The sequence below is a fragment of the Telmatherina bonti genome (genome assembly GCF_933228915.1).
Source record: "Telmatherina bonti genome assembly, chromosome: 2".
In the NCBI taxonomy this organism is placed as follows: domain Eukaryota; kingdom Metazoa; phylum Chordata; class Actinopteri; order Atheriniformes; family Telmatherinidae; genus Telmatherina; species Telmatherina bonti.
In genome coordinates, this window is record NC_136620.1 from 32,231,160 (window position 1) to 32,257,349 (window position 26,190).

At 38.3% G+C, this 26,190-nt stretch overlaps 1 protein-coding gene and 1 long non-coding RNA gene across 2 annotated transcripts in view; one reads left to right on the top strand and one right to left on the bottom strand.

The window, feature by feature from the left end:
- Window positions 1-779, bottom strand: part of LOC306765741 — a 33,120-nt gene extending 32,341 nt beyond the window's left edge. The window contains exons 1-2 of the long non-coding RNA XR_013771577.1: window positions 699-779; window positions 486-550 (exon numbers count right to left, since the gene is read on the bottom strand). This is a non-coding gene — a long non-coding RNA (uncharacterized lncRNA). The remainder of the gene's footprint in view (window positions 1-485; window positions 551-698) is intronic.
- Window positions 388-24,997, top strand: sema3ab (sema domain, immunoglobulin domain (Ig), short basic domain, secreted, (semaphorin) 3Ab). The gene is made up of 17 exons (XM_079253215.1): window positions 388-1,133; window positions 11,602-11,762; window positions 12,221-12,283; window positions 15,116-15,235; window positions 16,036-16,126; window positions 16,836-16,955; window positions 17,820-17,962; window positions 19,141-19,255; window positions 19,355-19,424; window positions 19,530-19,674; window positions 19,800-20,019; window positions 20,133-20,224; window positions 20,319-20,360; window positions 20,934-21,091; window positions 21,766-21,833; window positions 22,891-23,036; window positions 23,380-24,997. The coding sequence occupies exons 1-17, from the start codon at window positions 1,016-1,018 to the stop codon at window positions 23,902-23,904; spliced, it is 2,397 nt and encodes a 798-aa protein (XP_079109341.1). The 5' UTR covers window positions 388-1,015; the 3' UTR covers window positions 23,905-24,997.
- Window positions 24,998-26,190: the final 1,193 nt, after the last annotated feature.

The following is a 26,190-nucleotide window of genomic DNA, read 5'->3' on the forward strand; positions in this document are numbered from 1 at the left end:
GTCAGTGATTATGACAATATTTAAAAAATTTAAAAACAGTCAATACATCTTTACTGTTAATATTAACAGAACGTGCAAAATAACGAAGCAAAGTAACCAACAGTTTCTTCAACATGTTTCACTTTGATATTCTGCTCTTTTCTTTTTCACTCTTTCTTGCCTATTGACTTGCCCTAACCTTTTCTTTCCAACAACACTCACTTTTCTCTTTGCTTGCTCTCATTCTTTCTCCCGCCTACACCACACTAACTATATTTCTCAATTCCTCTCTCTCGCCGTGTCTCTCTCTCTCTCTTGCTCTCCCTCTTCCACCGTCTCTCGTGCTCTGCCTGTGCTGTCTGCCTCAGCTGTTCTCAGTTGCACTGAGTGCCTTGTGCAGTAGGGACAGAGTAGAGCTGCACTAAGTGGGGCTGAACTAGTTCAGAGAAGTGTTAAGTAGAACCAGAGAGACAGATCGAAACACAGCCAGAAAGGATTGTGCTTACCAAGCAGACGGGATGAACAGCTGAAACAATCTGGACTGTTTTCTTTTCCGTAGTTAAAGGTGCGACTGAAAATAATGTGGATAGATGTTTATCTAAAGTTACATGCTGGTTAGAAAATACAACAAAAAATATGGCAGATATATCCAGTTCCTCTTTGCATTTACTATGGAGACAAACTCATTTGTGTGTAGTTTGATTATATTTACATCTGACCTGTAGGAAACTTGCTTGCAGAGACGTTGATTCCTAACCCCCAACTCTGCTTTGCAGGTTCTGTCTCCTCTTGAGTTGGACTCTAATTTTGGCTTTTGACCTCTGGAACAGGAAAGGGTTTTTAATCTGGCACTGGTGATACCTGCTGCGAGCCAGCCAGAACTGACCTACCGGCATTTTTTATTATAGTTACTGGACAACAGGACCATTTCTCACACTACTGCTTTTTCCCTATGCTAAACCACGTCTGAGACATTTTTTTTGCACAGGAGTTGTTTATTTAAAGGACCTTTCTGGACATTTTTTGCCCCAGAATCATGGGTTTTCTCTGGGGCAGCATTATGCTGCTGTGTGGGGTGACTCTGATAAGCATGGAGATCAGCGGAGCTCAACAGACCAAAACCAACGTCCCTCGGCTTAAACTCTCTTATAAAGGTGTGTTTGTGAGTTTGAACTTTCCTTTTCTCTGCACTGAGACATCTTCTTAATTTGTAAAAGTTAAAGTTGATATCTAAGCTGGACTTTTAGTTCACACATGTTTAAACCCTAAACCACACATAATGTGTCATAGATGTGATCATAACGGAGAAAGTTACACCATTCATTGTTTATATGTTCCTATATATTCCTAAATATGAATGATATAAACTTATTTCCAACTGATAGAATACTTGTTCACGGATCAGTCTCATCTTGTAGGTTTATGCCTCCGACTTATTGTTAAATCCTTTTTTTATAAGAATTGTTGACATTTCATTTCATTTGAGTTTTTTTGGACCCTGGGAAACTTTATATAGGTTGTAATAGGTACTTATACTCAATTACATTCAAGTGAGGCTGGAAAAAAGTTGTGCTTCAGTTGTGGAAAACTTGTGGAGGTGTTAAAAGTTATTCTGGGACTAATAAATCTGAATTAGTTGGAATAGTTAATTACACGTATTATCTCAGGAAGAGAGCAGTTTCATGGACTTGAGTAACTGAACATGCCAGACATGCCAGTCTAAAGTATCTCTTGCCCGCTGAATGGTTTATTACAAAGCAGGATGAATTACCTCTTGCTCTTTATCTGTCTCTGTATTGATAAACTGCTGCTGTCAGTTTTGCAGTGAAAAGTAGTTCCATTTATGGACTTCCAGCTTGCTGAGCATCATTTATTCCCCCCTCTCTCTCTGTTACACTCTTTTTATTTCCTTGAATGTCATTTTTCTGCTCCATTCTCTCCTGCATGGTAATTATGCCCAGGATGAATGGTGCAGGTCTGTTTCAGCAGATGGCTGCACCAAAGTGAAATGTTTCTCGCTACGCACAGGGGGATCCATAATTATACACACAAGTACGCACAGAGGCACACATGTACACTTAAATATGTGGCCATCTGTAGATAGCAAATGATACCTGTGAGGGTATCAGTCATGTGAAACCACATGCTGTCAGTTTGGTGAAGCACGCCCATACACTGATATCTCTATTGGAAGCCTTCAGGTAGCAGTCTGCCCAGCTTGGTTATTTGGCTGCGATCTCTACGTTCGATTTTTCCATTAGTCCTCATTTGGATTTTGGCTGTTGGGAACAATATTTGGCAGCATCCTTGACTGAGCAGTTATATCCTGAGCAGGTATAACTTTCATATCTGCAGTGTGGTGGAAACATCGTTCGCATAATACTACAGAATTTCTACCTAGATCCCATTAGGCATGTAACATGGGAATATTAAGTTATGAATCATTTATATTTTCATATAAATTATTTATTACCCATGTGACATGTACTCATAAAGGGAATCAGATGATTCACTTAGCTGAATTACAGGACACTGCATGCCTAGACAGTCTGAAATGTCCAGCTCTGAGTTGGTAACATCTGATCAGTCACACATGGGACTGTGAGGTGAAGGAACTCTGACCCCTACAGGTCAAATGGAATACTGGGGAAATCTTTTTTTCCTTCAAATTAAGGCGTCTACGTGTGCAGACACTTATACGTGTTTTTGACTTTCCAACAGACTTGACTCACATGAACACAGCAGGGGATTGTTTATTTCAAAAGCTTAAACCTATGCAGCAGCTTTCTCCCTTCACAGTATGAACCCTTACAGCCTTCACGACCGCATACTCACTGAGACATGCATACCAACGTCCCTGTTCAACCACCCCCACCACATAACACACAGAACTCGAAGTGCTGAACCTTAAAACTCTAACAGATCTTAGAAAGTGAGGGTCGAGGGGCATGGGGCCAATGAAGCTGGAGGAAAGATAACAAAGACACCCCATGGCTACCTAAACATGGACTAAAATTCAACTGTATCAACAACCGAGTGACTGAGTGATAATGACGATGCATGAGTAGGTGGTCACAGACTTACAGTGCACAGAAGCACCATAAAACACTGTAAATGTTCCGAGCTTTGTTATACTTGGGCATAAATTGATTACAAAACTGACTCACACCCTCTGGATAAATGGGATAAATGGGTCCTTTGGGAAGTGCGTAGAGATTCATAGGGTTTTATGGGTCATGGGAAGCAGACCACATGTTGTTAGCCATGCACGGGAAGAAAGTGAAGGTACTTGAGTCTATAGGTTGTGGGTTTTCTGCCAAAAGTACCTTTTTTCTCTGACTTGCCTAGCCGTTTCTTTAGCAGAGCCAACAACTTCTACAAAAAGCACATATTCAATCCACAAATACACACATACAGTCAAACACATTAGTTGCAGCTAAACCAAAGGCTTATTTTCGAAATCCAGGAGCCAAAAAGACCAAGTTCTCGGAGGAAAAAATGAAACTACATTAAAAACCACTTAGTCGCACTGGCCACATAATTCCTCTATAGCAATGAGACATTCAGTCATTTCTTTCTTGTTTTCACAGCAGTGTAAAATGCCTTTAAAACAGAGCTGGTTCAGGAAGATGTTTCAAAAAGACCTTTAATCTATAAGCATGTTGAGAATTTCTGAGGAGGTGGGTTTGTCAGGGTTTCTTCAGTGTACATTCTGAGAAGTCCTGAATGCTGATAGAACTGCATATCATAAACTCATAGAGCTAGATGATCTGTGACTCTCTCAGGACCTGAATATTCTGCTCTGGCTGTCTTGAGGCATGTTTAGGATTTGTTTCGCAATGTTTTGCCTTTATTCCACATTTTTCTCTATGCTTTACAAATGAATAATTATGTCAGGAAGGCTAGACATCTTCTATACTGGCTGCAAGCGAGAAGATATTCTCCAGTGTGATTGTCACTATGTGTTACACAGATTTGTGGTATGAATGAAAAACCATTGCAATCCTAACAAGGCTGTTTATTTGTGAGTAAAAATTAAGGTAAATATTTGAAAAGTGCTCACATTGCACCTGACCCCTACAGCCTCTCATACAGGTGGTCAGCCTACAGGTGGTCCATGTCCTCCGTTCGGCCGAGCCCAACAAGGTTCCATAGGCAACGACCCAGCCACCAGTTGCACACCTCCATGCCACACCTCCATTCAGTGCTCCAGAAGGCCACACTGAGCCCTGTCCAGTCAACTTGGGTCCAATGTTTGATGCATTGTAGGAGTTCTTTGAGCCGTGCTTTGTTTGGTCCCTCCCCTAAAGATCTGTTTGTGATGAGGGACTCTACTAAAGGCTTAAAATCCCTGACAACATAGTTCCTAAGATCACTGGGATGTACACACCCCTCCATGGCAGTATGGTGGCAGCTCATGTAGGGGGTTTCTCCATTTGGGAGCAGGAAAACCAAAGTAAAAGCCAGGATGCACTGTAGGAATTACATCTCCTCTCTGGCCTGGGAACACCTCAGGATATCTCCAGATGAGGTGAAAGAAATGGAAAGTATAGGCTTTTCCTGCTTTGGCACCTGCCACTGATGCAACCCCAGATAAATGGCAGTCAAATTAATGGATGGATGGATGGATGGACGGATAGATAGATGTTTGGAAAAATAACCACATAAAAAAAATCCACTAAAATTATCTAAATGAAGCCACCTTGCTTTTATTATTAACAGTAAAAAAACGAGACCAATTATCTTCTTTTTTGAAGAGGATGTGTTTGGAGATATTATACTTTTAAGAAATAAAACGATCTTCTGTGGTGTTTTGTCCTGAGGGTTTGTTGAATCAGTGACTCCTTAATATGTTGGTTTCGTCAGTGTCTAATTATTTTCAAAGGCATGTGAGCGATGAACGCTTGGGCCATACACCAGTGTTTCCTAGTACAAGGAACACTGCCAATTGTGGGTTGTTTTTAGGAAGTATAGCTGCTTCTTTTTGGAAGCACTTAGACAACACTCCCAGTGCCCTCCAGATGAGAAGGAGAAGTAGAGGAAGACAGAGAATGTAGGGTAAAAGAGTTTATTCTTACCAGTCTCACATGGGACTGTTGATTCTTTGCATCCATTCCATCTGCCCCCTTATTGTTTTTTCTGTCTTTCTTTGTCTCTTGTCATCACCACCCCCCCCCCCCCTCAACTTAAAAAGAAATGAAGCATTTTTATGTGAGAGAACTTTAGACTGGGGGCTGCTGGTGTAAAAAGATATTTACAGGGATTTAGCGAGGGCTTTGTGATTATAGGGTGAAGCACAACATTTAGAAAATAAGGCGGGGCTGCAGCTGACACCTGTTACAAGTCACTCATTTCCCTCTCACCTGTGTGTCTGTCTGTTCTTCCTGTCTGGTATGACACTGTCTGCAATAGACAACAAACTCATTCAAGTTGTAGTGCGCATCATGTGTAACATTTATTTAATTTTTAAACCAAAATTCTTGCAAAATCACTGGATATTGGTTGTGTTTTACAGTTTAAACAGAACCAAAACAAAGGTTGCTTTATGTGTCCATATCCCACCTGTTATTGCGTTCCAGAGGGAACACCAGTTCAGACATGTATAGGCTACTCCTTCTTGTGTGACTTGGAAACATCCTGTTTCTTTCCAATAACATACAACACAGCTGGCTTCATAAACACTCACAGATGGGTTCACAGACAATACCCAAAGAGGATCGGTCCCTAGATGTTTATCTTTTAATAACTTTGCAAAAGTCTCTTGAACGGTCTGCTGCCATGGACATGACTACACAATTTTTCTCAGATGTATATATAAATATTAAGGAGCAAATATGGTGATGCTATTCTCATTTCTATCACACACAGAAATGGGGCTTGTCAATGCTTAGAATCCCTCACCATGTGTTTACAGTATTCCCACTGCTGCAAAACACCTTTTGATGATAAAACCACAGTATTTTTCTGTTTGCAGTTTTGTTCCATTTAAATTATAAACAAGTGCCTAGACAACCTTTTTTTTTTGGAGAACCATTAAGACTATTTTAATAGATTATTTTGTATGCAATTTATATTATGTATTTTACAATACATAATATGTGTCTTTTCCAGATGTTCCAGAAATGATAAATCTAACAAATTAGACAAAGGAGATTTCTGCTGTTGCCAGAGTATTTAGTGAGACAGGCCTCAATGTTTTCCTAACCCAGACTATGGATATGAGGGCTTCACTTGACTTTTGATTTAGATTTCCAGACCTAACTGAACAACAAACAAAGGAAAGGTAAACCGAAAATTAAAAGAATTTTTAAATTTAAGACAATATTAAGTTCCTGTCAATAGTAGCTGTAAGTGATTGGCAATTTTTTTTAGATCATACAACCACTAAATATGACCATTATTTTGGACTGTAAATTGGTAAATACTTCTTAAGTGTCAATTTTACTAAAAAAAAAAAAAAAAAAAAAAAGGCAACTGCATTAAAAAATTATATAAATAAAAATAATATTATATATATATATATATATATATATATATATATTAGTTTTGCCAAAAGACTCAGCCTGATGCACCGGTCCAAATGATTTGTGTCAAGGTACTATAAAAGCCAACACAAAAGCAGTTTAGAAAAAGGCAATCACTTAAAAAGATAGCCTTAACTTGTTAGGGTCAGGAGTAATCTTCACTCTTGTTACAGTCGAGGAAGCCTTGACTTTCATGGCTTCCTCACAAAATGCTTCATGCATCTTCTTTTACACAAACAAACTAGAAAATGCTGAAGATAAATGGGGATATTTTTTGAGTTTCCACACAACAAAGAAAAGATTTTGTTCCATTGTTGCCAAACCATTCAGTTCCTTTGAGTTATTTGAATGTTTATTTTTCTTTGCCATGAATTTTCTCTCCATTGTCCTTATTTATGTGCAAAATTAAGTTTGATTTGACATTGCTGCGATGAGATAACAAATTATTCAAGAAATTTCAGCTGGTAAGGTATTTATTCTGAAATTATAAGCATTACAAGGTGATTGGTTTCAGTGTGGCATCAGTAATATATTCGACCAAAGATAACTGCTGCTCTTCCATTGACATGTTTCTGAGATATCTACAGAGTAACAGTAATCAAATATTTGTTTTATTCTACTCAAATCTATTGCTATTACATAAATTTTAAAAAATTTAGTACATGAACATGTATACATGAACAATCAACAAATCCAAATACATGGACAGAAATGAGATACTATATAAATGGTGCAGTATTGCTTGGCTGGCTTCATCTTTGTCTTCCACACATAACAGATGGAAAAGGGTCAGATGTATTAGGCAGGCATAGTAATAGGGCTTAGAGTTGGTCCACTTTTGATGGATCAGAAACACAATTATACCTTCAACAATTTTTTTTAATTAGTTTTAGCTTCTTATAATTATGAAGACAATGGGTGTGGCATGTGAACAAGTTCATATTCTCCAAAATTGCAAATAGAAAAGCTGCTTGTAATTGGTAGCATGTTTAGCACAATTTTTATATAATATAGAGACATATGACGCTAGATAATACTGTAAAATCTGAACTATTTATTGCTGGAATTGTGTAATGTATGCTTAGATTAAAGCACCACTACATTTCTTATCCAGCTTTCTGGTCTGGAACAAGTCCCATTATATATCTGAGGAACTAAAGACTGGACATATCTTGTTTATGAGTTCAAGAATATTCTTCAAATCCTGGAGGACTTATTACTTCTGATTTAAATGTTAAGTTCTAAGAAGCAGGGAGCCAGGCAGCTGGAGGGCTGGTCACGCAGTAATCCAGGTTTAAATCTTGCCTCATCAGCAAAGCAGAAAACCAACTAAATCCCCAAGACAATATTTTAAACAAGGAAACCAACCTATTGTGGTTTTTGTGTGGTTGCGGGTACATGTGTGTAAATAAGATGTGAAATGGATCTGTTTCAACCTGAAAACAGTTTAGTGTTGTTTTTTTTTCTTCTTTTTTTTTAAAAGGGAGTATCACATCTGCCTCCCTGTGTTTTATTTCTAATTTAAAACAATGCTTTTGCCTGAACAGATACAAAATCTAGAAATGTGTTTTAAGTGGGTTATTTATCTTACAACAGTGTGATAGTCCAGTGGGAACATCCCACTCTTTCCCTACATTAACAACGGGTAGTCGGGGGTGGGGTTTCATCATCTTTTTTTTTTTGTCTTGTCCAGCATTCAAGCAAGCAGAATGATAATCTGAATGCTGTGATCTGCTGGGCAAATACATATACATAAACACACATATACATCACACATACACATGTGGACACTGGACTGGCAAATTCCACTTACACACCTTATTTACTCACCAGTACATTCACACATACTTACCTTCGTCATGGTATACACCAACACACACATACCTACAGACACACACATCCACATCTTAACATTTGACACACTCCCCAATACCCCACCATACATGCACCACCACACTCCTCCATACAATTATGCTCCACCACACTCCCCCATACACACACTCCTACCCCGCCACGGTTTCCTCATCTTTGTAGCAAGGCAGATATCATCCCACCACACATGAGTTTATACATAAACTAAACTCTCTTTATTAAGATTAAAAGCAGCTCACACATGTTTTGTGACTAAATGCTGACGAGATAAATTGCGGAGAAGAATTATGGCATCCGAGCAATAAATATTCCTGAGGAAGCAGAATTTTAGGTTGCGTACCTCCCTGACATGTTTATAGTGATCTTTCACCATACAAAGGTGCTTAGAAATGTGTGAATTATTTGGATAATTTAAAAATATGTATTTTTGCTTTTCTACAAAATTTGTTTTTCAGAAATATGCCCCCCCAACCCCCCCAAAGGAACACTTATCTTTACCCCCCCCCCCGTGCTCTAATATACATGAAAGCAGGTACAGATGTTGTATGAATGGGTGATTAATCAACACTGACTCTGGATGAGACATGTTCCAGGCCTCAGTCGCTGAGCTGTGGACTTAAGATAGATGAGTTATTCATGACAACAAACCCTGAACTCAGCAGTGGACACCTGAGGTGACCATGAAGTTAAAGAATGAGCCCTTCAAAGCTTGCTTAGCTTGTGAACCCCTTGATGCAGCTGACCGGTACAGGGATTCATTTGTCAGGGACTCATGGAAGGTTAAACTCTGGCTTAGGAGGATGCTATGAAACATAACTTTCAGTCATCTTGCAAGGCATCCTGGCAAACTGTCAGATTCCCAAGAGGAGGCCAGCTATTCTTTGCCAACATTGTTTTTAGTGGGAATAGAGTGCTGCTTAAAGCACTTGGATTTAGAGTTGCGATGGAAGGAATACTTTGAGATTCTTATCGACTGGACTGATATCTGTTATTAATCTTAGAGGAAATTACCAATCCATTAGACTGAAGTTCATTAAATAAAAAAAAATTTAAAAAAAACACAAAAACAACCCACTAACAGTACTGGATACTTCTTGGCACATTTGCGAGCACAAAATCTCTTTAATTGGCTTACAGTCTCTGTCACACCTGTACCATTATTCTAAACAAAATGATCATTTACACGCAAAGCATGTTTGAACTGAATAAATCATGTTGACGAATGTACAATTTTATCATTATCTGACTTTTTTTGCTTTTTTTGGTTGTGGTTTGCTTGAAAGCGCAAGCAAAGAGCAGATTACTTCTAGCTAATGTGTTGCAATCTTGTCAATTTCAAGCAATCTTTCCATTAATAATTATAAACACTTGTAAAATCTCAAGCAATGTATTTTTTTCACATCGATCACTCCTTTTTTTTCTTATCTCATCTTGTCTTCTATTAAACTTAACTTTTCAGTAAAATGAACAGTACCATATGTAACAGGCATGCACAATAATAATAATTTCTACCCGACATTGTAATAAATGTTTTCATGCAGTGGAAACAGCAATCAGTATAACCAACCCGTCTCCATCCGAATGAAATTTTGATCCAAATGAGTGTGATCAGATTGGAATATTTTCAGTGATATGTGCGCATGACGCATTTTTTATCGCAATCAGCTTTTCATCTCAACACTTGTGTCCATGTTACCATGGCTACCGATCCTGTTGAGAGGAACAACAGGGCAGAGAGTTTATACATTGTACGGCTTAGCATTACATCTTTTCTTTTGGTCATCAAGTGGAGACCTCCAACAGGCATTACGGTGAATTATGAAGCTTTGTTCAAAATTGGCAGCTCCAAGTTTGAAGCTAAGGCCATCAATCAGAAAAAAGGGTGGATCACTCAATCCAGGGATGAGTTTCTGCCTAAAATTATTCATAAATCAGGGTAGAACAGAACAAAGGAACAACAAGCGTAGATTATATTTTCATACATCTTTTCTGTCCGTTAATGCAACGTCTGGACAGATGGACAGAATAAAGATAAGACATTGACATGTTGCCATTTTGTTTGTTTCACAAAATTTGTGACTTATTTTGTGACGTGATTGTGTGTTAAAAAAATGAAGAAGCTTATAAATGAGTGAAAGCAGTCAGTGTGATGCCCTCTTGTTTGCCAGGATTCTTACCTCCTATCTTTTCCTACAGTTCTCTCTCTCTCTCTTGGGCTGTGACACACTTCAGAGCAGGGAGCATCTTCCCCGTTAAAACATTCATGAGCATTATTTGTTTTACGTTTTTGTTCCCTTTTTTCTTTCCTGAAAAAAGGAAAAGATCACTTTAGACATTTGAGTGTTGATGTTCCTTGGAAGGTCACATCTTGGTAAAACTTTTTTTTTTTGTTGTTGTAAACAAAATGCCAGAATGACGTGTGTATGTGTGTGTGTGTGTGCTTATGTTATACAAAGTCTGTTCTTATACTGATGTCAGAATGTCACTTTTAGAGATCAGTACATCTTTTCAGACATATGAGAAGTCGGTTGACTAGGAAAACCAGTTCCATTACTCTGCTAGTCCTCGCCAAACCATTGTGTAAAGTTAAAAAATAACCTGTGGCCTAAAACAAGTGTCCTGGTTCATGTGGTTTAGCGTAATGTAGAAGTTTAGTCTATGAAAGATTAGTAATCTGCATGACATTCCACATCCCCCACAGTCTTCTGCTGTGAGAATACTAAGTTTTGCTTGGCTGCTTTAATTGAGTTTACCTCCACATGTCAACAGTCTGACTATTGATTCTCAGTCCTGCACTGCTGTCAAGTCCACTTTCCGTTGCATCTACTGTTAGCTTAACCAAGCCTTCCAGTTTCTAGTCATCAGAACAATTTGTTACAGAAAAACCAGCCCCCACTGGGTAAAAAAAAAAAAAAAAAACTAAAAGTAGAAATGGGATGTATTTGTTTGGTAAAAACATGAATACTTAATGGAGTAATTGTAATACTTTTGTAGTCAAATGTACCCACAGGGGAACAGTATTTGTTTTGTTAAAATTGAGCCAGAGGAATATGATGTCTGAAAAAAAAATGAGCTTGTGGTCACACAAACAACTGTCTGAATTTTAATATTGGCCTTTTAATGAATATTGACCTGATGGATTTCATTAGCTTTTCATAGACGTAACAGATCCTGACTTTTTGATAAGCGTGCTGATTACCATGTTTCTTTCTATTTGTCCATGCAGAGATGTTGGAGTCTAACAACCTAGTGACATTTGATGGCATTGCTAACAGTTCGTCCTACCATACCTTCTTGTTGGATGAAGAGAAAGGAAGACTGGTAGTTGGAGCCAAGGACCACATCTTCTCTTTTAACCTTCTGAACATCAGCAAAGACTATGCACAGGTAAAGTTTTTGATTTACTGTGTGTGTTTGATGGTTTTTATAAATTCATAACCTTTAGTCTGTTTGCATTTCTGACCGACTTCTTATCCAGCTGCTCATCTCCATCCAGAGTGCCGCGAGCTCAGGTATCTTGGGATCCTCTTTTCTGCTTCTACAGAAAAGTGCTTCATTTATATTTCAGGCCAGAGCTGTCGCACACAACCACATGCTGTTCCAAGCATGTTAGCTGCTCTGTGCACACCTGGATGAATAATGTAGTAAACTGAAACAAAGTGGATAACAAATCACATTGTGACCCCGTCAACTCTCATAAACACACATCCATGCACACAAGCTGCAGCCCTATTGAATGACTCAGTAATATTGATTATAGGTGGGGAAGATTCTGTTCTGACTTTCTATTAAAAAAAAAAGCTGGACATTTACTACAAAAAATAAACCTTCTGTTTTTATTGCAGATCTCTTGGCCGGCTTCTCCCACCAGAAGAGATGAATGCAAGTGGGCAGGAAAAGATCTCTCGGTAAGAGTTCAATCAATCCATCTTGCAAGTGGGTGTCAGCTGTTTACCCCTTTACTCCCACACATGTTTTGAATGCCTTTTCTTCTCTTGTACTATGAGCAATGTGCAACATCTATAGTTCTCAGAGCAAATCCATACACAGTGTATTTACTTGTACTCCATATATGCATCTTCTTCTAATGAAAATCTGTTTTTATGAAGAATACATTGTCATGAGCGTCATGATCTCACAACAGTTAGTGAGACCATCATTTGACTATAAAAACTCTGGAAGCCTCCAGGTATTGTTTAATCTCTGAAAATAGAAAAATTGAACATACAGTGCAGTATGACATCATCGCCATAATATAGCCACTTCTGTATATACGAAGATTATTGGTATTAGTGTTCCCATGTTACTGGACTGCAATGTCTTTTTCTTTTTAAGATGGTCCTAAACTAACCTCAGGGCTAGTGACTGGTCTTCATTGCAGGACTGTAAACTTCAAACTCACTCTAAATAATAATCTTCAACATTTGCACATTACTCATATCTTCATATATAAATTCAAAATGCAGGAACCTGTGCGTTTCATTTATTTAGGACAACAATATTCCATTAACATTAACTGAGCTGAAGTTAAAGCTGGGTATGAAACCAATCACAAATTGCTGACAAGATTGAGAGTTTTTGAGAATCTTTACCTCCCTCAGCTCTTTCATCACATCACATATCGCTGCATCTGGCCAAGTGCAGTTTCAAAGCAGTTAGAGTGGTGTGGTGAAACCTCATGAAAACACAGTGAGAGGTTGTCTCTGCCCCCCTACAAGATGTGCTACGAATTTGATCTTCCAAAGTGCCCAAGGCAAAGGACTGAAATCTAAAATCCGCTGTGCTGTTTGTGGCTCAGCTCACTCACCAGAACAGGGAGAGTGCCTCTGGCCTTCAGCTCTTCTGTGGCACGTCAGAAGTGCTGCAAAGTCCTTTGAGTTTTTTTCTTTAAACATTATGAAATGGATGCAGGAGGTACCTTAAGGGGAGTTCTGTCTGTTGTATGGCTCGATGAGAGTAAGACTCAAACCAAGGAGGAGACAAAAATGGAGTGTGTGTCCACTAATGCTCCTTGAAATCAAGCTTAGATGAAGTAATGAGGTAGATCGATACGAATGGTGTGACTCTACATCAGCAGGAGAGTGACACTAAACTGTAGCAATATGCTTTAAGATTTGCATACCGTATTTTTAACATTATTAATTTGTTCATCTTATGTCCATCTAAGATGCTGCCTTTCATGTCTTCTTCTCTGGTCTTTTTGTGTCATAGCTGAGATGTAATTTAGGAAGTATTTCAACACAGTTTGCTAGGAATTTGTAAAAACCCAGCTAAGTATGACACAGTTAAAAACAGCTACATCAGGGGAGCATTTAGCCCAGCTGGTTGCGGCTACAGCTCCACAGTGCAGCCAGTCCAGGTTTGAGTCCTGCCCTGGGGCCCTTTGCTGCATGTCATCTCCCACTCTGTCTGACCCCCTTTCCTGTCAAGTTTCTGTCCAATAAAGGCCACAAAAACCTTAAAAACACTAAACAAAAACAATAAACTAGCAGTGTTATTTGTGTTGACTTGTCTGCATCAATGCAAATTTCACACACTTATTCACAATAGTGTATTATTGATCCCAACAGCGAAGTTTGACCCTGAGATAAATTAACCCACATTTGAAAACAGTGAAGGACAGCAGTTTAAATGACAACAATAGACTACACAAACATAGATTTGCTGATGACCCAGTAACCCAAATCAATTTGGTCATACATTATTTGTGATAGTATTCTGTTTTTTGTTTGTTTGTTTGTTTTCTCTCTTCTGTTGAGGACATAAGATGACACATTCATTTCAGTTAGAGGGTAGGCCTGTTTAGGCACATGCTGAAAAAAACCAAAAGAAATCTGTCATGTAGTGTCAGAGCAAGGCAAAGGATACATATTTTGTGCTAGATTTATGATTGATTTTTTCTGACAACATCTCTTCTTATTTCAGTCTTATTTCCCTCTGTATGGATTTCTCAACAACTGCATAAGAAATAGTGTCTCCCATTTGCGTAAAATGTCTGAAGCCAGTATTGAAAAATGTTACAAGAAAACAGCTAAAACATCCATCTGTGCCAAGGTGGAGATGGAGGAAAATTCATCATTGAGGGGGGAAAAACAGAAAATCATGTATTCTGTGCTTGCTGCGGTCATAATATTATATTCAGAAAAATTACTCCGAAAACTGGGGATTGTGGGCAATCCTCTGTGGAATTGTAAAAGAACCGTGTTTCAAAATAGACTGATATACTGAGAAAACAAAGGAAAGAAAGAAAAGACATACAGTGGTTTGCCAAAAACTAAAAGTCTCTGTGAAATCAGATTTCAAGTATTTTTAATGAAGAGTGTTTGAGTGTATATTTTAGTCAAATTTTGTAATTTCATATATTGTTTATAAAATCATTAAATGAGTCAAAGTCTATTGTGAAATCTCTGTGAGACACTAAACCAAAGAATCAGAACTGAATAAATATGATTCTGCATTCTCTTATTTTGCTCTGTAGTAAAAAAAACAACAAAAAAAACAGACAATGCTATAAAATGCATGTGCATAGCCTGGGTCACACACACACATCAGCGGAGATGCTTTTGACACAGAATGTTTAGCCAATTGTCTTTCTGTCTTTTTGTGCGTTCCTTTTTTCATGCAACATGATAATTCCCGACCACATTCTGCATGCATGACTTTGTAATAATAAGCTGCATCTGTAACAGATATAATAATTCACCATGTCTTCTGTCTCTGCTCTTTCTTTGCTACACCAGAGAGAGTGTGCAAATTTCATAAAGGTGCTGCTGCCATTCAACCAAACCCATTTCTATGTGTGTGGGACAGGAGCCTTCCACCCTGTGTGCTCCTACCTGGAGGTGGGCAAGAAACCGGAGGTAAAATCACAACATACACTTCCACTGCATGCATGCATCTCCAAGGAAATAAAAACTGCTACGCATTTTTTATAATGTAAAATATTAATAGTAAAACTTCTTCATAGATGAGGGTGAGTTTACTATCCTTCTGAAAAATTATTTGATAAAAAATGAAAGAAACAAAATGAGAATTAGGCTGATTTTAAACCATCAGACAGGGACTTTTGTTTATGACTTGTGTGTGTGTTTGGTGTTAATTGAATCTAAAAAGCAGAGAACTTCTCCTAAAGTGTTAATGTGATAAACGCTTGCTTACAGATAATTAGAAGCAGAAACGTCCCTCAGATAATGATTTCAGGAGTAACTCATGATAGTACTGAGGTCACATTGCTGATTCCTTTTATGTGGATAGATCTACATTTAATACATATTCATCAAGAATACACACATATTTGCCATACTATATATGTAAACAATGTTTAAACATCATGTATTCTGTATATGTTCATCTCAAAAAGTTGTCATGTTCTTTGAATCTTGTTTCAGGGAATTGTTGTGAAACATTTGGCCACATTCATTTTTGAGCAAAAACGTTGAAATAATTATTTGGGCCAAAACTATGCTCATTTTCATAAAGTAGTGAAGGATTATGACAACATGGATGCTATGAAATGCTGACTGGGAAATGGGCCCGTGAGAGAAAACTCCACTTCAACGGAAACTGTTGTTTTCCTTGCGAAACTCTCCTCCCCTGAAAATAATGCGCACCCTCATATTTGGTGGTATGTAAAAGCTTTTGTGGCTTTCTGCCTCTGCAGGACAGTGTGTTCAGACTGGAGCCTCATGTAGAAAATGGCAGAGGGAAGAGTCCTTATGATCCCAAGTTGCTAACTGCATCCAAGCTAATTGGTAAGTTTAAACCCGGTAACAGCGTGCCGTCCTCCTGTGTGTATTAAATCCATATGAGGCCAGAAACAACCTGTGCTTTGCTCTTTCATTGCTACACCATATAAAGTGTGGCGTCAATGTGAATAACAGAACTGGGCATTCCTGTCATTCATTACATGTAGACCTGCTTTGTATTTACACACTAAAAACCCCTCATTGACAGGACCGTAAACTCTATTTCAACTTGAAACCTCAATTAAGTGCATTTATTGCATTTCCTTTGGTGTCAGTCCCTTTTTTTTTTTTTTAAATGAAAAAGAGATAAGTGCGCTGTGTTTCTCTCCTACCCTTGAAAATTACCATTCACATCGTGTTATACCACACCGTTTAACCCGACAGATGGCCATTTTTCCAGCCCATCACCCCTCATCTCCTCTCCCTTCTCTCTCCTTTTTTACCAGCATTATTATGTACTCCCCTTGTCTCACACCTCTGTTCTGTCCCTCTGCATACGACCCACCATCTATTCATCCATCGCCTCCCCACACAGCTCTCAGTTCTGCTTTCTGCATTAATGTTGATTTCACACTCCTGATGTTCCTCATGTCTGTCACTCTGTGTTCTCCCAGGACTGCAAGTCTACCTGTACTGCTAAGCCCCTAAAAAAAAAAGAAAGAAAAGCTTGAAACGTGTCTTCTCATCATGTACAAATTATTCCTCTCCCTGCCAGATGGGGAGTTGTATGCTGGAACATCAGCTGACTTCATGGGGCGAGACTTTGCCATCTTTCGCACCCTTGGCAAACATCACCCAATCAGGACGGAGCAACATGACTCCAGGTGGCTTAACGGTGAGTGAGGAGGAAAAACACTCTATTCTGATTGTACTTTTAGGGTTTTTTTGTGTTGAAGCTGTACTCAACTTTTTTAAAGACTTGACCAGATCTTCAGGGAGTTCTTCAGAGACCAGCTAAACAATGGGCTTGCATCCCATTTATTAAACAAAAATGTTTCAGTGGTATCTAATTTATAGGTTGGTTGTTGCAGCTCTGACCGATAGTTACTGTTACTGTTATTTTTCAGAAACATTTGTCTTAACAAAACACATATCCTAAAGGTTCCCTTGGATACTATAATAAATAGTTGTAGTCAGTACTAGCAAGAACAATATAATATCGCGTGTATAGTTAAAACAGACTCTGCTCACACTTCATTTGTACCATGGATAAAGATCGGACTATGCTTCTTTGGGGGTTTTTAGATGAATCCAGAGAATTCCCAAGAGTTCACTTCATTTTTTTCCATGCTCCTGTATATTATTGAATCTCACTTCACTCCTGTTTCACCCAAGAAACTCTAGCCTTTCTACACATGGCTCTAGATATTACAATCCAAACAAACTGTAAGAAGCACATTATTTATGTTTTGGCCTGTCTCCACTGGAGTTTAGGTTTCAATATAAGCTGTGATTATTACAGGCTCTGCACCAGGCTCTGTGTATGTGTGAAAAGTTGCTATTATATAGTTAGTTTAAGCCTTGAGGCTGACTTGGAGACAGATTTCACTGATTCACAATGAAGACATTTGTTTTCTACTCTCTTTCTTACAACTTAAATCTGTTTAATATTAAAGATAAAAGAAATATATAGATGAATCTGCTACTAATTTTTTATGTGTTTTATGTGTTTTTTGTGTGTCAAATCTGTTTCTTACAGATCCAAGATTTGTGGGTGTTCATCTGATTCCAGAGGGTGACAATCCAGAGGATGATAAAATCTACCTGTTCTTTAGAGAAAACGCTATGGATGGAGAGCATGCAGGAAAAGCCACATACGCACGCATTGGACAACTCTGCAAAGTGCGTGTACACACAGACACACTGACTGGCATCTCATGAAGAAAAAAAAAATAAGCATACAGTGAAAGAGAAAGACAAAGTCACACACACTTTCACAAAATGACTGACTGGTGTCGACGTCACTTTCATCAGGGCAGCTTTCAAGAGCTTTTATCTGTGATTATTTTCAGCCTGAAGAAGGGTAGGCTTTGTTGTGTATCACACAATCACCTCCAAACACAGGAACCTGAGAGAAACGTTAAATGTCACCAAAACCTGAGAGGCAAAGACAGCGTCAATGCCAGCACTGTTATCCCAATGCCAGGCAGTGGCTTCTGCTGGATCGGGTGCACCCTTTAGCTCCAGAGGCTTATGTTAAGTCACTGGCCTAGCATCAGATGTCATAATCCTAATCCAGAGAGTTCAGTAAACCAAAAGGAGAACTGATGGCCTGTTTAACATCCTTTTTAGCTGCAAATTGCGTCTTCTTCTTAACAGCTTGATTACCCAGCGAATCAGGAATGTGCTATCCACAGCACAAGGCAAAAGACAAGCTATTCATTATGCAAGATGTGGTATTAATTTGCGGCAGATGCATATTTTCATATTTTTATTTTTGCTATTATAAATCAGTGCAAATGGAATACTGTTTTATGAGCCAGTGATGTGTACATCTGTGTGCTGCAATATAAAAAACACACTATGAAGCAGTAGGGAAATTTCCTTTCTATATGATGGCTAAATATCATTTGTCCCCTAAAAGAATATGCGTTACATCTAAAAAGAGCAAATAACCAGTGTCACAAGTATAGGCTTGTTCAATGTTTAGTTTAATGAACCATTGCACAATACATAACTACATATCTAATAACTAATAACTACAAACTAATCTTCATTTTATGTACAAATGCTATCATGAACCAAATATGTATATTTGTTACATTATGCAAATTCTGTACATATTAAAAGTGTGTGTGTATATATGTCAAATGATACTCTAACTGAGGTGTATCATGCACTGAGCTATTTTCTCCCTAAACCACAAGCTGCATCTTTGATAAAGATGAGCTGGCTGTTTAACGCTGACACTGATAAATCACTGTGTCATCTGCATATACTTGCATTGAAAAGTATTGTTTCCTTAAAGGTTGCCATTATTTTAAAACAACCATTCTGTCAAACTGGGATCTCTTCAACAGAACGACCTGGGAGGCCATAGGAGTCTGGTCAATAAGTGGACTACCTTTTTGAAAGCTCGGCTTATTTGCTCCGTACCTGGGAGTAATGGAATAGACACTCATTTTGATGAATTACGTGAGTTACTGGTCATGTTTCCTCTCACACAATCTTTGAAATATGAAATGGTTCTCTTTTTTGTGAAGAATGTCTGTAATACATCTGTTTGGCTTTCAGAGGATGTTTTTCTCATGAGCACAAAAGATCCCAGGAACCCAATTATCTATGGAGTATTTACCACTTCCAGGTACTTCAGGCCACCTTGTGATATTGGGAGTTGGGACTTTTGATATTTTATTAGCATTTTGATTGTGCCCTGTCTTTATCTTGACCATTTTTTTCCCCCAATTAGCAACATCTTCAAAGGTTCTGCGGTATGTATGTACAGCATGACAGACATCAGAAGAGTCTTCCTTGGTTCATATGCTCATAGGGATGGGCCCAACTATCAGTGGGTTCCCTTTCAAGGACGCGTTCCTTACCCAAGGCCTGGCACAGTGAGTATTAAAAGCTCTTTATAGGAATGTGTTCAAATACAACTGAAAATGTTAAGTCATCTTGGATGTTTTTCATTTAATCAGTTGAATTATGCAACAACTATTATTAAATGATTCCTCCACAGTGCCCAAGCAAGACGTTCGGTGGATTTGACACTACTAAGGATCTTCCAGATGAAGTTGTAACTTTTGCAAGAAGCCATCCAGCCATGTTCAACCCAATCTACCCAATTAATAATCGACCAATCATAGTCAAGACAGATGTGGACTACCAGTTCACCCAGATGGTGGTTGATAAAGTAGAAGCAGAAGATGGGCAATATGATGTAATGTTCATAGGAACAGGTATGTTCATTTACTACAACTTTATAAGTGGGAACGCTACCAGAATGACTGTTTGTCTGAGGGATATAGATATTAATGAACAAAATGTGAGCTTTTGTTTCATTATGTTCCAGACATGGGAACCATTCTAAAGGTTGTATCCATTCCAAGAGGCTCCTGGCATGACTTAGAAGAAGTCCTTTTAGAAGAGATGACAGTCTTTAGAGTAAGTTATTTGTCTTTCAGTTGTGTTGCTCCTTTGAGAATGAAAGAATCTGAAAGTTTTGCTTGACCTAAAAATGTTTTGATTTATTTTTCAGGAACCAGTTGCCATTACAGCAATGGAACTTTCAACTAAGCAGGTATTAGCCGGAGCACCTGCCCGTCATCCAAAATTAAATGTTCACAGCAAACAACTGTCAAAATAATATTGATAACAATAAAAACATTATGGGTGCCTCCGCAAATAATTGAATCGATGCCCATCAGCTTTTATTGCACACATAGATGTGTGAAATTTGCATATGATAATAACAAATTAATCCAATGTCAATGGAAAATATGTGTTAAAAACACCTGCCAGAAAAGCTTTTCCTTAGAGGTGACACACCTTGCTTCAGGCAAGAGGCAGAACAAAGACACGTTTGTGTTCACTATTTAAATACTTTGAGATAAGCTGCTGTGTCATCACACAAAGATCTCAATTGTTGACTTTTCAGCCACAGCTTGTCATGTTAAATGACAGGGAGGGAAAAAAAAGAGCAAACTAATTGACACAGGGGAGGCGCTGAGCACCTGTATGAAAGGTTCTGTCTGTCTGTTTTTGAGATCCCAGCCAAAAGAAAGCACCACACACCCATGCTAAAATCTAAACTCTCCCTGCTAATATATATCATATTTCTAATACCGAGTATCCCATAACTTTCTCTCCATAGCAACAACTTTACCTTGGATCAGACATTGGTGTTTCACAGATGCCTCTGCACCGGTGTGAGGTTTATGGGAAGGCCTGTGCAGAATGCTGCCTGGCAAGGGACCCTTACTGTGCATGGGATGGCACAGAATGCTCAAGATATTTCCCCATGGCTAAGAGGTGAAGCCCACGTCAACACTTGTCTTGTTACATCCTCATAAAGTATTTTTACTTCTTATCATTTTATACACTAAAGCTAATCAGGCTTGCTAATGGCAGGTTTGCTGTTTCATGTTTCCTGCCATCCCTGACCAGTTCAAACCAGCATCCTGTAGACTGATAAGATTGCTTCCAGACTTCTTACTAATATTTGGAATTTGGCAACCCCCCCTCCTTCCATAATATCTGCTGTTGAACAGTTGCGAGAGGCACAGAAAGCAATCGGGCAGAAACCAGTTTGCTTTGGTGTCTCCATAGTTGCTTCTGTTTTTGTTTATAGACGTCCTCATGGTAATGTTTGACACTAAACAACAGACTCGGTTTATTCAGTATCTGCTGCAAAAACAAAGACAGGCTGATGTGATTGATTGATTTTAATTCCTCTATCATACACACCCTATAATTAAAGCCTTTCTGCTAAGCTACATGCTGCTTAACGTTTATCCGTTTATGTTGGCCTTCACTGTTGCTGCACACCCAAACCTCATTCAGATACACACCTACACACTCACACAAACACACCTGCACGAACTGTCTTCACTCTTTCACACACACACACACACACACACATACCTGCAAAGTTAGTGTCTTTGCTGACTCACGAAGTTGTTTTTTTTTTATGTTTTTTTCTGCAGGAGAACAAGAAGGCAAGACATCAGGAATGGAGACCCACTGACTCAGTGCTCAGATCTGCAACACCACGGTACTTTTTTTCTACACTTTTAATAAGGCAAAAATCATTTTATGTGTCACTGAATGGTCTCGAGGCAGGATTAGGCTTTGGCATGATCAAAAGCGGGGAGATGTTAGTGAAAAGAGAGTTTTGTGTACGAGTTTTATGTGTTTTCTGGTGGTGTGAAATTTAGGGCTGTCTCTGTAAGGCTTTTAATTAACATGGCCAAGATTCCTTCCAGCTTTCTCTCTGTCGCCAAGACCTCCACTCCACTGGCCAGTTAATAGCCTTGATCAGAATTTAGGAATCTAGCAGTGGTTTGAAGCAGTCACTCACTTAATTACACGGTTCTTTCCCTCAATAAAATGAAACAAAGGGGACTTTTCTTGAAATTCCTGCCAATTCGAGGAAAAATTCAGATGCATATAGTTTACTACCTATATGGGATGACTCGTCTGCAAAAGAATAAGTGTAATAACAGAGTAGAAATAACAACATATATTGATTTAAAATGCAGTGACCTTCAGGAAGGGCTCGGAGGCTAAAGATGGTTTTTGTCACTGTGAAAAGCAGAGAAACAGAAAAGATTAAATGGCAAAATCTATCTTAGGAGAGTTGTCTTTAATTCTTTGCTCACAAGATAAATAATGAGCAAATGAACATGGCTAACAATTTGATAATTGTTAGTAATCGAATCATTTAAATAACCGGATCTGACGCGATGTGAACTTTAGAAATTTGATTATCGAAAAACCTGTGGTTCACATTTTTTTGTTTCTTTTGGAGTTAGTATATACAGCACATAATGGCAAAAGAATAAAACTTCCTGTTATTTTCAAAACATCGGGACTAGAAATGTTCAACATGGCACCAGCACAGGCAGTGACATTACCGACCAATGGTGACAGAGTGCTGAGAGCCAGCATGTTATATGCACAACACACTTCCACATCTCTGGTGACAAGCGCAACAATAACACACAACTCTGTTACATTTGGTTATGAACATATGGAGAACAGCCTGGAAAGAAGGACAGTTTTATTTAAACAAACATTACAGTTTTTCTTTTTGTTTTTTTTACCCATAGACGAACTAAGCGAACAGACCACCTTCTTGGATAAGACTGTATATGGTGTGGAGAACAGCAGCACTTTCCTCGAATGCAGCCCCAAGTCACAAAGAGCACTCACACACTGGCAGTATCAACAGTCCACTGATGACCACAAACAAGAGGTTTGGCTCCACCTTTCTTCAGCTACTTCCTGTTTTTTTTTTTTTTTTTTTTTTTCTAATCTGACTTGGAAAAACTTTGAAGTTAAATCTGATAAAATAATGATAAATGATACCTCGTCATAAGGAGACTTTCATTAAATTATATGGCATTATATTTGATCAATATTTATGCCATGACTGACTCAAGTGAAATTAATTTATGTCATTAAAAAAAAAGGCAGCGAGCAGCACAGCTGATTAGATTCTTGGGCAAATGTGACATTATAATAGATTCATTTTGATGAGCTGCATTGAATTTCTTTCCTGTCTTTTTCTCTTTGTCTTTCATTCTGTTACTGTGCAGATCAAATCAGAGGAGCGGTTTATCCGCACAGACCAGGGCCTCCTGATCCGGACTCTTCACAAGAAGGATTCAGGCATCTACATGTGCCAGGCAGTGGAACATGGATTCATGCAGACAGTTTTAAAGGTCAACCTAGAAATCATTGACACGGAGCGGTTGGAAGATCTTATACATCGTAATGAAGAAACATCAGCGAACATCCAAGCCCACGATGTTTCCTCACTAAGAGAAGCACCCAATCAAAGGCTTTGGTACAAAGACTTTCTGTCTTTGGTCAATCACCCAACCCTGAATAGTGTGGATGACTTTTGTGAGCAGGTTTGGAAAAGAGAGAGGAAGCACAAGAGACAGAAAGCTCACCTTGTGCAGCAAGTGCAAATGCACCATCAGCAGAAGGCTGCGGTGCACCCTCACAACCACATGCATGCTCAGGGGCTGGCATCCAAGTGGAAACACCTGCAAGAAAGGCAGAAAGGCCGCAACCGCAGGACCCATGAACTGGAGAGAGCTCCCCGCAGTGTCTGACCCATAAATCTTGACTTTTCCCACTGAGTCTTGAGACAACAACTGATCACACTCTGTAGTTCCCCCCCGCCCAAAAAAAGAAAAAAAAACTCGTTCTGTTAGTTTTCCTCATTCTGTGAAAAAGACTTTTTCTACAAAAGATCAGAAAAATTTAAGAAGAAATATCACGCTGCTGAGTGTTTGTGCAGCCAAGTTTACAGTACTGTTGTACAAAGGACTGCAGGAAACAGGATGCTGTATCATGTGGGAGCATTGGAACATATTATCTCAGCTTGTATCTGTGACCTGAACTTTGCAGATCACCAGTGTCAGCACAAGAACTGTATGCATATACCCGTCCTTTAGAAATGACTCACGATTTTGCCTTTGGCATTTTGTCCTGGAATGAAAGTTAGGTGTCTTTGATTGTGTTCAGATAAGCACGGACCTTGAATAGCAGATGGTTCCTTTTTCTACAACACAAACGGAGAATCACTGAGATAGTAGTAAAACGAGGCTGAGGAATAAATACACAGGAATTATAAACAAAACAGGTGGTGCTCATCAGAAGGAGAGGGCAGGGTGGAATACTTCTTTTTGGTGTTATAAATTGGTAAGCAGGTCAAAATGAAAAGGGAAAAATTGCCCAGAAGCTGCAACAAACTAGGTAGGAAAGTTACCAATTTATTCACGCAATTAAGAAATGTAAATATTCTGTGATGTTTCCTCACAAGAAAGGGAATGGCTTAGAGTTGTCTAGTTGATTCAGTTTTTTTATTTTTTTTTTTCTTCCCAGATCAAAATTTATTTCAACTAAATTTTGCAAAGCAGTTGATACCACAGAGATTTTGTACTAACATATATGTGTGTGTGTTTGTGTGTCAATGCCCGAGATAAGCTTCACAAACAAATAGATGCTATTATTTTCTTAAAAATCTTTCTGCTTTCAGCATTTAGTAAAATAACTTGTCTCAGCGCCCAGAAATTCCACTGCATTTGTGTTTTTGTTCTGCTGTTTCAATAAGTTGTGCATTTATTGACAAATGGTTCTATACATTGCGTTGATATATATATATATATATATATATATATACACACACTACAAGTCAAAAGTTTGGCCACAATTTCCCATGGGATTGAATGAGAAAGTGTGTCCATACTTTCCATTGGAAGAATATATATATATATATATATATATATATATATATATATATGTATGTGTGTGTATATATATATATATATATATATATATGTATGTGTGTGTATATATATATATATATATATATACACTTCTAAAATTATTATTATTATTATTATTATTATTATTATTATTATTATTATTAGGACCAATGTTGTGAAATAAGTCTGTAATCATAATAGAGGACTTCAAGGTATTAGTCAATCTAAGCCAATATTGCATATATCACATATCGGATGCATTGAGCAATAAGCCAGTATCATTACTAAACTGTATTTCCTACATATATATTGGTATTCTACACAGACAGTGCAGTGTAACACCTTCTTCTACTGCATGTAACCTAGAAAATCTTTAAGAAAAAAAAACAAAAGAAAAAAAAGGAACAAAATTACAAATCTTCTGACTTTTTAGAATATTACAATCATTATTAAAGCAATGCATAGGCAAACACAAACTTGGAATGTAGCTGTGAACATCGTGTAAATATAAATATGATCTATGTTTGACAAATATGACACTATGTACTAGTGCATGTGAAAACTAGTGTAGTGCTCTTGTTCTGATATGGAAAAATATACTAGTCACATGTTGTCACTGTTAAGTTGTTTGCTGATGCAGTTTACAAGAGCAGCGATTTCTAGGATGTATATACTACTTCTGTGAGTACACAACAGTATACTTGTTGTAAATGGGATCTCAACTGGATCCCTCAATAGAGTCAAATATTCACATAACCCTTGTCAGCAATGAACAATGCACAGTTGAGCTTTGTGTCGCACCAGTGTGGATGAAGACTGCGGAAAGAGTGTTTGCAAGCTTTTTCTGCTCTTGGAAGCCATGGCGGAGGAAGATGAGAACCAGCTGGAGCCCGCCTCAAGAGATTTAAGACTAATGAGATGAGCTAAACACCAGAGCTGTGGATGTGCATATGATAAGACTATCATTATGGGGAGAAATGCCGGGGACCTGTCTGACAAAGGGTGGGAGTGAGGAAATGAAGTGCTGCTGTTGCTTCTGTTTGGCACGATGATGATGATGATGATGATGATAATGTTGGTGATGTATTCTACTGATCTAATAAATGTGTTTTCATTGAGTGCTGTTTC